Source organism: Canis lupus, chromosome X (assembly GCF_011100685.1).
Source record: "Canis lupus familiaris isolate Mischka breed German Shepherd chromosome X, alternate assembly UU_Cfam_GSD_1.0, whole genome shotgun sequence".
NCBI classification, from domain to species: domain Eukaryota; kingdom Metazoa; phylum Chordata; class Mammalia; order Carnivora; family Canidae; genus Canis; species Canis lupus.
The window spans coordinates 119,009,198-119,023,836 of record NC_049260.1 but is presented as its reverse complement, the minus strand read 5'-3'; the positions used below and the strand labels follow the sequence as shown (position 1 = coordinate 119,023,836).

Below are 14,639 nucleotides of genomic sequence, written 5' to 3'. Positions count from 1 at the left end.
TGACTCCTCGAGGGTCGCCCTGGCATTCAGACTTGACTCTGCCCCATTCTGGCCCCTTCTCTACCAACTGACTGGGGCCCCATGTCGTCCTGCAGGCTCACTGCCCTGGAGAAGCTGTACATAGGCACCCAGCAGGCCAGCAGGTCAATACTCCACCCAGGGGGTCTCAGGAAGTGAACTGCATCCACACAGGGGACGGTCCTGGGGATTCTTGGCACACCCCCTCTCTCTGGGGGCGGGGCCAGTGTGGCTTGGCCAGCTCCGGGCCTGAGTACAGGCAGGGAGACCCAGGACAGTCCCAGGAATGACCCTAGGGCAGGTGCCAGCGGTATTTGTCACACAAGACAGGCAGGTAGAGGCCAGAAAACAGTTCAGAGCCCTGCCAGGGGTGTGCATTCAGAGCAGGCTTGGCCATCGCTGGGCTCGGGGGTCCTGAGGAGCAGGACCGCCGCCAAGGCGCCTCCTGCCAGGCTGTCAGAGCACCAATTAGGGCATTAGGAGAATGTTAGGACTTCATGCAGAGGACAGGGGACCTCGTGCATAATCCCCTGTGGCCTGGTGACAACTGCCAGATACCTGGCCGCTGTGTGTAAGGCAGACATTGTGGGACAGGACTTGGCACCTCGGAAATGCTCCTCTCCAAGGACCCTCGTGCTGGTGCTCGGGCATCCTGAGTACTGTGCACCAGCAGTCCATGGTGGCCTGGATCAAACCCTGGGCCCCAGCAGTCAATTCCCTCCCAGGACACCTTGCAGGGTCCCCGCATCCAGCCGCGACTGTCCCAAAGGGCCTGCTCCTGGGACTTGTGCCAAGGCCACCAGCCTCAGGATGACGGGTACTCCTCCTTCCCCCTCTCGTGGGGCAGCCAATCTTCTGCACAGCCTGCATCCTGGGGACCAAAGGCCCTCCTGCTCGGCTGCCTGCAAAATCCTCATGTGAGCCTGTGGCCTGTGCAGTGTGGGGGAGCATCCCGGTGACCACCGCCGTCACCCACTACACTTTCTTCTGCTCAAACAGCCCGTTTCAGGACCCTAGGGTCCAAGGCGGCTCTGGGGATGCCTGAGAAGTCCACACTCCCTCCCTGGCTCAACCTCAGGAAGCCAACCTGGCAGGGGCCTTCATGAGGACATCAGCTTCACGGAGCAGTGGCTATGACCCAGAAGTTCTCTGACAAAAACCACCAGGCACAGTCACCATGGTCACCAGGCTAGGAGTGTCCTTTACTGGCCCCTAGGATGTGCACCACGGGCGTGGCCTGGTCAGCACCCCCAGGAGCACAGGTAGGCAGACAGGGGATCCCCATCTGGGGACCCTCACAGCAAGATGAGTGCCTGTGAGCAGCAGCACTAGGGAGAGAGCGGTTGGCAGTTGAGAGACAGGACCAAGCCCCAAGGTCTTCAGGCTGAGGCCATGGTCAGGAGAGACAGGGCATGGCGGGCAGCAGGGGCCGTGGGGGGCTGGGCCCCAGGAGCAGGATGCCCCAATCCCGACCTGGCCATCAGGCTGCAGGCTGCCAGCCTCCTGAATGAGCCTCGTGTGGGACCTGAGGGGATTAATGGCCAGGTTTCAGGGACCCGAGGGTCATGTGGCAGGAAGGACTGCCCACCAGCCCTCTCTGTGGGGCACAGAGGCTCGTCTACAGAATGATCCCAAGTGCCCACTGGCTGTGGGGCGGGTGCTTCCAAGGCAGGATCACAACTGATTGTCACTACTTTGCACACTCACGTGGCTAGTGGTTCAGGGGAGCGATCCCTCCTCAACCCTAGCACCTTGCTGCACTTCCCGTGGCAGGAAACTCGAAAATCTCCACGGGCTGACAATGTGCTCTTTCCCCTGATGCACTGCCACCTGCACTGCCCCATTTCAGGAGAGACCGGCACACGGGACCACTGGTGACTGAGGACCGTTAGCGGTTGGGACAAGGTCCAGCATTACTGTAACATCCACCACCACACCCCCTGCCCTAAGAATTTCCTGTTCCCGTGACATATCCCAGGATGGGAGAGCAAGGGGAACCAAAGAGAAACTGAGCAGAATGAGCTGTCTGCACACGACCCTCCCAGACCACATAGGATTCAATGGCCTTGACGCTGGGGCAGGCTTCTTGCCCCACTGGGGGCAACTCAAAACTCCCACAATTCCAGGAAAAGCTCAGGGTTGGAGGGCTAGTGCAGGTCTCAGGGCACCCTCACCGCATTCCTTCGGGACACTGGTTGCTTGACACAGTCCCCGAAGACGGCGTGACCAAAGGCCCCTCGTGACCTCACTGCTCACACACAGGGCCTTGCAGGGAGCAGAGCTCAGCCGCTGTGTGGCCCTGAGGGAGCTGCCGGCAGGGATCCTCGGCATTAGACAGGACCCTTCTTTCCCATTCCTGAAAATCCAAATGAATGTAGGAGCACACATCGACTTTACTATGGAAAAAGTGGCACACGGCAAGGGTAAGAAGCAAAAGTGAACAAGGTTTATTTTCCTATTTCCACACTCCAACACTTGCCTGCTCCACTCTTGGCCTTTCCAATAGATTCCATCGCCATTGCCCTGTGATTTCATTCAGAACCCAAACAAGGAGGGAGGGTCTCCTAACTTGTTTCCAGGACATGACAGAACACTTAAATCTTGAACAGGGGAAGTACGAACATGACAGGGTGTGTGTCACTCACACACTGGGCTGCGGGAACCTTCTATCTCAAGGAACAAACATGGGGAGCTTCCTCACAGAAACCAAACTCTGAATGTCGGGGTCATCGCAGAATCCAGGCCCCCAGAGAGGCTCTTGGACCTGCTTTCCCCCTACCTGCCCTGGCACTTAAATCCTGAGAATGCCCAGGTCTTCCTCTTTACACACCCAACCAGACAACACGGGGAGGAAGCACCCAGAAGCCTCCCTTCATGCCAGCCCCAAAAAAGCTTGGAAAGGGCCTGGCTGCCCCTGGAGCTGCGGTCCCCTCTTCCTTCTCTCAGAATCTTTTCTCACAGGACCAGGGAGGACCCCAGGTTGTTGCTACCGACCTGGAGCATGTAGATCATGACCTGCAACTTGCTGGTTTCCTCGGAGGCCCTGGGCCCCCACAGGAACTCGTTGCGGGCAGGGTCGCTGCCCGCCACCTGCCGGCGCTCCAGGTAGCCTTCCTGCACCCAGACGTTGGTGAGGAGGTCCCTGGGCTCCCCATAGACGATGTGTTCTTGGCCATCGTACACCCCTATGACCCCCAGAGCCTCCCACACCTCCTCCTCGGGGACACACCCATCCTGCAGGAGGATCAACCCCAGGACCAGCCCCAGGAGGCCGGTCTTGGGCAGGCCCCACTGATCGCTCAGCATCCCATCCCAGGTGAGGCCCAGGATGGGGTTGAGGATGTAGGAGTGCTGGCTGGGATCTACTTCAATCACATCTAGGCCAAAGACCAGCCGCAACCAGATGGATGCTTGGGTCAAGATGGCGGGGAAGTCGTCCTGGTATTCTGGGGTGAAGACCTCCAGCATCTCTGCCTTGCTGGTGGGCTGCTTGGTGCGATACTTGAGGAGTAGGAACATCACCAGTGCAGCTGTCTTCATTCGAAAACTGCCCTCCACCAAAGGCTCCTCGTCTCCTGCCTCCCCTGGGCCACTGGGGCCAGGAGGCTCGGGCTGGCCAAGGACACCAACTGCCCCACCACTTGGGGAGGTTTCGGCACTCTGAGAGCCCTGGGGATCACTTAGGGCCCCTGGAGCAGCAGACCCCTCCTCTGGGGGGGCAAAGACCATGCCAGAGGACAAGGAAGGGGAAGACGAGGAGGACCAGGAAGAGGAGGAGGAGGAGGATAGAGAGAGATGAGATAGGTGGTATGGGGGAGATGGGGTAGAGGGGGGAGGTGGAGCCTCCTCCTCCCCTTCCTCCTCCTCCTCAGCCCCAGACAGCTGGGCATCCACCAGGCCCTGGGCCTCCTCTAGGTCTTCTCCCTTCTTCGAAAGCTCGCTGCTCTTCCCTAGGGGCATGATGTCAGATTCAGGCTGAACCTGAAGAGAGAGGAGGGAGAGCTTGTCAGGGGGCAGCCCGGCCAAGATACCCCGAGGTGCCAAGGCTGACAGGGGGCTGTGCCGGGCTCCCCTGCAGAGGGCTCCCCTGTGCTGGGCTGGGAGAGCCACTGACATCAGGCTCAGAGAGAGCGTGCACCTCACCTGGACAAGTGGCTCTGGCCCGTGCCTCCTCTGCTCTGTGTCCTGAGGGACCCGCGCCTCAGACCGAGGCCTCCGCTGCCAGTTCCTGAAGTCCCTGCACGAGGGAAGGAGGAGGGTCCTCAGGATGCAGACTGCCAGCCCAGCCCTGGGGCCCAGTGTGGACAGGACGGCTGGCTCCCACTCTGGGATGTCCCTTGCAGTCCAGGAGGGACGGTCCCCGCCTGGGCCTCTCAAGGGTCTGCCCCGGCCCTGTCCTTCTCAGGCCAAATGTCCTTGCAGGAACACAGGGCCCCGACCCTGCACAGGAGGAAGCCAGGTGCCCAGCCCTGGCCACACCTGCCAAAGTCTCCAGGACTCCTCTTGGATCATGCACAAGGGATGGCCCAGCTCCTGCTTCCATCTGGGCTAGGATGGGGCATCTCTCGCTCTTCACCTGGACCCCATATAACCCTGGGAAGACTCCCCAGCTAGCCCTGATGCCACCCTCCTTGCCCTTCCTTTCAAGGGCCCCTGACACGACCCCTCACCAGCCAAAGTCCAGAGAAATCAGTCAGCCCACCCGTCCTGCCTCTCCCCATGGCCCACACAAGCAGTCGGGGCGGCCTGGTCCCTAGGGATCCTGTTGTGGGAGGCATCCCCTCATTTCTCACCTTGACCCCCGCCAGGTCCTGGACCAGGGCCAGGGCTAGGCACCCGCTTCATCTGCTGATCTGAGTAGACCCTCAGGCCCTGGCCCTCCCCTCCCTGAGCCCAGGGATCTGTAGAGGAGGAGGGGCTCCTTGGGACAGGCCCCACCCCGGTTTCCCTTCCCAGGGCTACCAGGGAGGGTACCAAGATTTCTGAACCATCCCCTTCTGTGCCTGAGGGCTGGCTTAGGAGTCACTCACCCCCTCAATGTGGGGTGGGTGGGGGTCCTCACACTGACTTCTGGCAGGCTCTGAGAGTCCTGGGCGTCTACCCCCCAGGTGGGCTTGCCCACAAGCTCTTAATGGGACCTCTCCCAGTGGGGTCCTCACCTCCATCAGAATTGGGAGAGGAATAGGAGGAGGTACCCTGTCATGTCCTGTGTCCCCATCCAGGCAGATCACAAACACAAACCCCCCAGACTCCCAGCAAGATCAAGAAGGGCTGGCCTGTTGCCCGGCTCCTGTGTCCTGGGGGTTCATGCCCTCAGGCTCCTGAGAGTGTCCTCAGGATTATCCTGCCAGGGCCTGCTCTTCCTCCGGGCCCCCATCCTCCCATAGAGGACATGTGCCCCTCACACCAAGATCATACCAACCCCAGTTCAGCCCACCTTCCTGCCGCCCACCCGCCCCAGGGACAAGTGAGCATTCCACTGAGGGCCAGCGCTCTCCCATCCTCCGTGGGCTGCCCACAGGTCAGTGCCCCACTCCTCTGCACTGGCTTTTTTGCTCATGGGCCGGGTGGGGCCAGCAAGGCCGTCCACAGGGTCCTCACCCTGACTCCCCGCAGGCTGTGTGCCCTCCAAACACACCCTCTCCAACCAACCCCAAGACCCTGCTCCATTGAAGCAGAAGCCCTCAGGCCCTAACACCCAGACGTGGACATCAGGACGGCAGCATGGGCTCATCTTGCACGGGGTCCTCCTTCCTCCCTGGACTGCACGTGCTGGGGCCCAGGGTCCCTCAGTCCTCGCTGTGGTCCTCACCTTCAATCCCCTCAGGCCCCAGGTCGGCCCTGGGCAGTCTCCAACCCCACTCCTTCCACCAAGCCCCCAAGCTCTAGGAGACTTGGCTGCCAAGCCAGAGCATGCCCCAAGTGGTCATTGGGCCCCAGGGGCTCCCAGGACCCATTCTAGGCTGCGTCTCTAGGACTGCAGTGCCCCTGCAGCCCTGGACTTGGCTGCCAGCCACACGTGGGCCATTGCCCCCCACCCCACCCGACCGGACCCCACCACCGCCCACACCCTGGAGGCAGTGCTCCACCCAATGGCCACAGGTGTGGGAGGCCCCATCTCACAAGCCTCCACGCAGTTCGGGACTTGTCCACCACCCGGCAGCCTCCCAAGGCTGAAGCAGGGGCAGGGCCGTATCGCTGGGGGCTCCCTGGGGACCCACTCCCTCGGGGGTCTCAGTCCCTCGGGGGTCCTCGCCTCCAGCCCTAGCAGACCCCGGGCCCCTGGCGCAGACTACCGGAGGTCAGGCCGCTCACAGTCAGGCCCTCCCCTCCTCCCAGACCCCACCGGGGAAAGGGAGTGACTGTCTTTCCATCAGGACCATGACCCAGCCTGGGGGCTTCCCAGGGCTCACAGAGGGGGCTGAGCTGGGGGGCGGAGGACAGACTCCCTGGGCCCTTCTTCCCCACCCCTGCTGGCGGGGCTCCCTGGGCGCCTGGGCCTCTGCCTGGCTCCACTCGGCCTGCCTCCCAGGACTGACTGTGGACTGGGGTGCAGGGTCCGTCCGTCCTCCATGGACATCCTCGCCAGGAACCCAGCAGGACCTGGGCCCACCCTCTGCTCCCTCAGGGAGGCCCTGCTCTGAACACCAGCCCCCTGGTCTCTCAGAGCCCGGATGCGGAGGGGGGCCTCACCACGTGTTCCCAACCCCCCCCACGACCTTCCCGGGCCAACTCTGGGCTGGGGTGCGGGGTCCCCTGGGCATCTTCCGCATCCTCACCGGGATTCCCAGCAGCACCCGGGGCCCTCCCCTCTGCCCACGTGTCCTAGGTCCTGCTCCTGATGCCAGGTGCCCCCAGTGCCTCAGGAGGCCCGGATGTGGAAGTCTGAGCACCCATATTCCCACGTGAGGGCAAGTCCCTATCCCCCGGGGGGGCTTCACAGCCCTTGTGACCCTCCGACGGGTCCCGTCTGTTTCCCTCAGGGTCCATCCCTCGCCTCCCCTTAGCCCCGGGACCCTCCCCTCCGCCCTCAGCGTCTGCTCCCGCCACACAAGGCCTCAGGCTCTCGGGTACCCGGATGTGCCAGGCCTGCCTCACCCGCCGCCACCATCTGGCCTCATCCCGCTCCTTCGTGGCCTTCCCGGGCTCACCGTGGGCCCTGCCCTCCGCCGGGACCCCTCTGTCCCCCTCAGGGTCCATCCCTCGCCTCCCCTTAGCCCCGGGACCCTCCCCTCAGCCCTCAGCGTCTGCTCCCGCCACACCAGGCCTCAGGCTCTCGGGTACCCGGATGTGCCAGGCCTGCCTCACCCGCCGCCACCATCTGGCCTCATCCCGCTCCTTCGTGGCCTTCCCGGGCTCACCGTGGGCCCTGACCTCCGCCGGGTCCCCTCTGTCCTGGGCTCCTGGGTCCCCGCCGTGTCACCGCGTCCCCACCGGCACTCCCTGTGTCCCTGCCCCTCTCAGGCCACTGCCCCAGGCCCTGGCATCCAGGCCTCAGCTCGACGCCGCGGCCCCGCCTTCCCCCGCGTGGTCTCTCAGGGTTCAGAAAGGGCCCCCCCACCCCCCGCCGCCCTCCGGGGCCCCTCCCCCGCCCTCGGAGCCCCCTCCCGGGGCTACCTGCTGCCCGGCTGCCGCCGGCCCGGGCCTGGCCTCCTTCCAGGGGACCCCAATGCGCCCCCCACACGAGGCCCTCCGCTCCCTCAGACCTCCGAGGCGGAAGTCGGCCCACGTCACATCCGGACCCCGTGCCAGGGGTCCCTAAGGGCTGGTTGCACGTCCGCGGGAGATGGGCTCCCCGTGGCAGGGGTAGGAGGACACCTGTGGGAGGCTCCCTGGGTCCTCTCGCGGGTCCTCCCTCCCTGGACTCGCGAGATCTGCCTATTTTCCTGTATTTTATGTGTTTAATAAGTCAAATTCTTTTCTCAGTACAGACACATGGGCACTTCTATTACACTTTGGGTTAAAATACAACACAATTGTATATATTTGTGTTGTTTAACTTGTTCCAGGTTTGGCCACTGGGCGCTCTTCCTGTTAGGTCCCTTTTTGTATACCTGCCTCACGCCCCTGGAAATGTTTTCATTAGTTTGTTTTTAATGTAATTTTTTTTTTAGCATTTCTTTATTTTCAGGCACTACAAGTTGCTTCAGCCTCATCTTACATATTTCCCTATCCCATTTCCAGAATCAACAATTTTTCCATGGAGCCCTTGTTCCATTTACTGTAGAAAAGTATGCGAAACCTAGGTCTGTGCACTACGTACACACATTGCATCTGTGGTCATTGCTCCTAGGGCTCCTTGGCTGACAAGGAAGAAATTACACATGTGTTCACTACCCTGTGTGTATTCACATATATATACAAAGTTTAGATGTAATCATCTATATGTGCATTAAGCTACATAAGAGTTTTTACTGATGTTTTTGGCTCTAATCCTCCACCATATACATCACTATAGCTTCCTCCTCTACAGTGAAAAACCTTGAGATTTGGACGTTGTTTATATGTCAGTGTCCTGTTGTCTCTGCTGGGTTATCATGGTTATCTCTGATGGAGCTGCTGAAATAGAATTTGTGGATGGGCTAAGCATCCGTTCAGCTCCAGAACTCCTTGGAACCTCATCAAAGCTATGCCTGCCCTCTAGCCTCTGGACTCTGATAAGGCTACCTGGCCCCTGTCTATGGAGCTCTTGAAAGGTCAAGAGTACCCGTTATTTGTGTGAACTGGTGAAAAATTCAACTTTTGATGCTTTTGGGGGTTGAGATCACCTGTAACTAACTTTGGTCTTCCTTATCTGTCTGGAAAGTATTTCTTTCTACCAGAGCATGAGCTACAGGGTAAGCTGGACCCCAAGATGAGTCTTTGTTTCCTCACCTTTATTTAGCTTTATGACTCAGGGCATGATATATGAGCTTTTGGTGCCTCAGTCTTTTTCTTTATTCTGTATTTGAATAGTCACTGGGAAGCTCCTCGAGGCTGGCAATTAGATTCTACCCAGAAGGAGGGCAGGATAGCTGGATGAAAATAGACACCCCTCAGATTCAACAGCTGACAACCCTGCTTTATGTTACTCATCCTTAAAACCAAGTTATATGATGATATACACTCTCCAGTGAGTGTTGGAAAGCCTAATTAGAAATTGTGAAATGTGCCCAAGTTCTCAGATTAAAGGTGATACATCATTGGAAATCATGAGTTGATACTTTGACTGGTTATGAACAATCAAGTAATAATTATACTCTCAAGCATTCCTTAAATAAATCGCATAAAATTGCCTATTTCAAACTCTGCTATTGTGTAATTGTGACATATTAATATTGTGTAAAGTTTTCCATAGTATTATTATTGTGTAAAGCTTTATTATTACTATATTATGAAAATCACATTTATTATTTATATAATAATACAAATGATATAATTATAATATAATGATATATAATTATAATATATAATTATAATGGAAATTACATATAAGTTAATAATAAATGTAAATATATAAGTATATCAATAATATAAATGATATAATAACAATTAGATTATTCCATAAAGTTTTCCATATTGTGTAAAGTTTTCCATATTAATACCTGAAGAATGTTGAAGGTATTGCTATAATCACAAAAACTCTCAAATTGCCTGGAAATGAAGACAGTATACTAGGTCACATTCTGTGATGTGGCATAGTGTGGTATGGCCTAACACAAACTGAAAGAACAGCTGCAAAGACTGGGATTTTAATTTTGATTCCATACTTTGAAGGAAACTTCCACCGAATCACTAAGTGACAACTAAGCAAAGCTGTTTCGTTGAAAAGATAAAAAATATTGACACACATTTAGTAAGAGAGAAAAAAGAAGACTCAACTACTAAAATAAAAAATAAAAGTCGGGGTAGCATTACAGATCTTTTATTTAAAGGTGTCCATCGAAAGATGAATAGATAAAGAAGATGTGGTTTATGTATACAATGGAATATTACTCAGCCATTAGAAACGACAAATACCCACCATTTGCTTCAACATGGATGGAACTGGAGGGCATTATGCTGAGTGAAATGAGTCAATCGGAGAAGGACAAACATTATATGTTCTCATTCATTTGGGGAATATAAATAATAGTGAACAGGAATAGAAGGGAAGGGAGAAGAAATGGGTAGGAAATATCAGAAAGGGAGACAGAACATAAAGACTCCTAACTCTGGGAAACGAACTAGGGGTGGTGGAAGGGGAGGAGGGCGGGGGGTGGGGGTGAATGGGTGACGGGCGCTGAGGGGGACACTTGATGGGGTGAGCACTGGGTGTTATTCTGTATGTTGGTAAATTGAACACCAATAAAAAATGAGTTTATTAAAAAAATAATAATAAAAGAACATGAAATCTAAAAAAATAATGAATACAATCCCAATAAGAAATCCCAACAATCCTGCTTGAAGAAATGGAAAAGCTGATTCCAAAGTGTATATGGAGGGACGCTTGGGTGGCTCAGGTGTTGAGCATCTGCCTTTGGCTCAGGTGGTGATCCCAAGGTCCTGGGATCGAGTTCCACAGGGAGTCTGATTCTCCCTCTGCTTATGTCTCTAACTCTCTCTCTGTATTTCTCATGAATAAATAAATAAATCTAATAAAAAATAAATAAATAAATAAGTAAATAAAGAGTCTATGGAGGGAAGATGCCCCTTTGGATAATTATGTTGGTATCCTTTGGGTAAATACCTTGTTGAAAAGAACCAAGATGTCCATCAATAGATGAATGGATAAAGAATTTATACATAAAAAAAAAAAAAAGAATTTATACATATAATGGAATATTACTGTCTGGCACATTGGTGGTAGGAATGAAAAATGGTGCAGCTGTTGTGAAAGATGTTTGCCAGTGGTAAAAGTCTATCAGTTTGTCAAAAAGTTAAGCTTTTTAAAATTTATAGTTATATTTTTTACTTTTATTTAATTTATATGACTATCAGTTCCACTCCTATGTATATGCTCAAAAAAATGGAAAACAGGTATTCAAACAAATACCTGTGTAGAAATGTTCACCAAAATTCACAGTAGCAAAAGAATGAAACGACCCAAATGTCCATCAATTTGTGAATGAATAAGCAGGCTGTAGGGCTATAATGAAATATTCAGCCATAGAATAGAATGAAGTCCCTATAGAGGCTTTGCCATGGATGCACCTGAAAGCGGCTGAGTGCAAGAAGCCAGACACAAAGATATCATGTTGCAAATTCAGTTTATATGCAATGCACAGAACTGGTCTATTAATAGATAAAGCAGAGTAGCAGTTGACAGGGTTTGAGGGAGTAGGAAATGGGCAGTGATCACTGAACGGATGAGAGGTATGCTTTGGCGTGATGCAAGTTCTTTGAAACCAGACAGAGGCCAATGTCGTACAACACCGCAAATGTACGAAATGGCACTGAATTGGACACTATAGAATGACTATGTTATGTTTATTTACCTTAAAATAAATAAATAAATAAATATTGATAAATGCTCTGAAACAAGAAAACATGAATCTGCTGAAAATCAAGGAGTGCCTTCCCCTTCTCTAATTGCCCTTTGCCCTCAACCTAGGGTCCAGCTCTGCGGCCTAACATGCTGGGTGAAAGGTCTAGCCCCAGCCTCTGCGTCTGGCCTCGTCCTATGCCTTCCACCACACCGTAGCCTTTCTCTTTCCGTACATGGAACTGTTTTCTCTGACATTGAGCAACCGGGTCCTCATTATCTCAACTACATTCACTGTGCATTCCCACCTAGCAAACAGATGAGTGATTAGACAATTGCTAAGTCCTACTCCGGTGAAACACAGATATACTAATTGGGGTACAAAACTCGTGTCCCCTTCAATGCGGTTTGGCTGTTCTTACAAGAAATATACACAGGATCGAATGAGTCCATATCACAGGCACATTAGCACTGACTTGGAGCTTCTGTTAACGGGGTGACAGATGAATTTAAGGAGCAAGGGAATCCGAGGATACTGGTGAGAGGGTCTAATTCAGGCTGCTGGCCATGCGCACGGGAAAGACGGACAGCTGGGCACAGGCTAGTAATAAAAACTTACTTAGGGGCCAGTAAAGATTTTTCAAGTGTGGCTGAGTCTTGTCTAGCTGGACATTCGAAGGCACTCTCTCTACCACAGGTTAGATGCCAAAGAATGGCTGGTGGTGACAAGACTGATCAGTATAAAGAAAATCTATCACCTGTCCAGGTGTGAGCTGCTGAGAGTATAACTAAGGCAGGCACTAGGGGTGGAGAGGACAGAGACACAGAATGTACTCACGAGCCTGTCACTGCTTTCCTCAGAGAGGACACTTTTCCAACAGCCACCCGCTGCCCACAAGCTTCACTTCCTCTTCACTCCTGGAGCCATGTAATCCGAGACTACATTTTTGCTTGAACTCCGTCTTCCTAGCCAGCGAGGCTTCTCCTTTAGTTTAGCAAACCTAACTGCGGTTTTGGCTTCATTCACCCAGATGGCACCCCCAGATCTCAGTAAGAAGGACTGCACAAGTGTGAGAAAAATCCTAAAACATCCCTAAAGAGTTACTGTGTCCTTTCTATCTCCACTATAGCGTCTCATATGATACTCTGGAAAGTAGTCTGCAGGTTATGGTCCTTCGCAGGTTGTTTAAGTGTTTTAAGTTGGATTCTTTAAATTGCCAGACTTTTTATTCTTTTGAAATCCCTTGCAATCCCTGAATGAAGAGCAAAGCCCAAGCTCACAGAATCCAAGAAAAGGACCACCCTAATCCTCACACCCTTCACCAACTGGACTCTGGGTCTTTCCCACTCTCCCTCCACAAAAAAAGACCATAGTACCCAAATAGGTTTTTCTAGACACACACACACACACACACACACACACACACACACACACACTGGATGGAGAATCAAAGATGTCTTGAGTGTATGGAGCACAAATGTAAAGTGTATTATCGAGGGATAAAGGACTCATGGCTGCTGCAGCCTGGTGGAGTTTGAAACTCTATGGCACTCTAGATATGTGTGTATTGTGGGGGGCTTGAACATATGATTGGATTCTGGAAACAATGGAAGCATCCTCTATTTCAAGAAAACAAGCAATGGCTATTTCTGTGTTTCTTTCCAGCTTTGGTTGTCAGCTTCACTCTCAAACTACCAGACACATCCCACACACAGCCAGCCAGCCACAGACAAGTGAAAACTCTTCCTACCATCTCCTGCTGGGTTCAGGAAGAACTTCATGGAATGAATGCTCTCTTCTCTTACCCAGAGAGGCACTCGCTTTGGAATGCTTCATTTTTCCCTTTCTGCCTGTCTCTTCCAAGGCCAGTTTCATTAGTGTTACTGAGCCTAAAATTAGTCTCAAGTATACGTAGGTATGCTAGATGGTTGTGAATAATAGTTACTGAAAAGCATTGGCGTAAAGCTTCATGACACCAAGTTAGGTGATAATATTTTAGATATGACACAGTCTCGAGCTGCTTGGGCTAGCATAACAAAACACTATAGACTGGGTGGCTTACAAAACAGTAATTTATTTCTCATGGTTCTGGAGACTGGAAGTCCAAGACCAAGGTCTGGCAGGATTGAAATTCCAGTCAGAATCCCTCTCTTGTCTTGCATATAAGCACCTCGTTCTGCATCCTCCTATGTCCTTTTGTCTGTGCTCACAAACAGAAAGATAGTATAAGCACACTAATCCCATCATGGGGATCCCACCACCATAAACTCCTCTAATTCTATCTCCCGAAGGCCTATGTCCAAATACCGCCGCATGGGGGGCTTTAACCTGAATTTGGGGGTAGGGACACAGATCAGTCCATAGCAGATACCAACACCCAAATGACAAAAATATAGATAAATTAAATTTCATTAAAGTTAAAAATGCTTGTGCTTCAAAGGACATAACTTAAAATATACCACCCACAGATTGGGAGAAAATACTTGTTCATCATTTATAAATGTGTAGTATACAGAATATATAAGAACTGTTATGTGGATCCCTGGGAGGTTCAGCAGTTTAGAGTCTTGCTTTCGGCCTCAGGTGTGATCATGGGGTCCTGGGATCAAGTCCCATATGGGACTCCCTGCATGGAACCTGCTTCTCCCTCTGCCTATGTCTCTGCCTCTCTCTCTATCTGTGTGTGTCTCTCATCAATAAATAAATAAAATCTTTTTTAAAAAAGAACTGTTAGAACTCAACAAAGAAAGGAAAAATCAACCAACTCTAAGAGGAGCAAAATATTTGAAAAGACGTTTCTGCAAATAAGGTGTATAAATAACCAATAAGCACATGAAGAGATACTCAACAGGATCCTTAGGGAAATGCAAATCAAAACCACAATGAGTAAGGACTTCAAACTTGCTGGCTAAAATGAGAAGACACAAAGTAACAACTCTTGGTGATGATATGAAGAAATTGAAATCTTTATATATTGCTAGTGGGAACGTAAAATGGTGCAGTCACTGTGGAAAGCAGTCAGCAGTTCCTGCAAAAGTTAAACATAGAGTATAACCGTATTACCCATTGATACCACTCCCAAGTACATATCCAAGAGAAATGAAAATATATGCCCACACAAAAAAAACTATCGACAAATATTCATTGCACCTTTCCTTATACATGATAACCCGAATC

At 52.3% G+C, this 14,639-nt stretch overlaps 1 protein-coding gene across 1 annotated transcript; it reads right to left on the bottom strand.

Annotated features, from left to right (window-relative positions):
• Positions 1-2,442: 2,442 nt before the first annotated feature.
• Positions 2,443-4,845, bottom strand: LOC119878037 (melanoma-associated antigen 10-like). The gene is made up of 3 exons (XM_038586632.1): positions 4,812-4,845; positions 4,162-4,255; positions 2,443-3,999 (listed from the first exon to the last, which is right to left on the bottom strand). Exon 3 carries the CDS (start codon positions 3,976-3,978, stop codon positions 2,974-2,976), a length of 1,005 nt encoding a protein of 334 aa, XP_038442560.1. The 5' UTR covers positions 3,979-3,999; positions 4,162-4,255; positions 4,812-4,845; the 3' UTR covers positions 2,443-2,973.
• Between the last annotated feature and the right edge of the window lie 9,794 nt (positions 4,846-14,639).

Coding starts and splice junctions, on each gene's coding strand:
- LOC119878037 (XM_038586632.1), bottom strand. CDS start 3,978: ATGCCCCTAGGGAAGAGCAGCGAGCTTTCGAAGAAGGGAGAAGACCTA.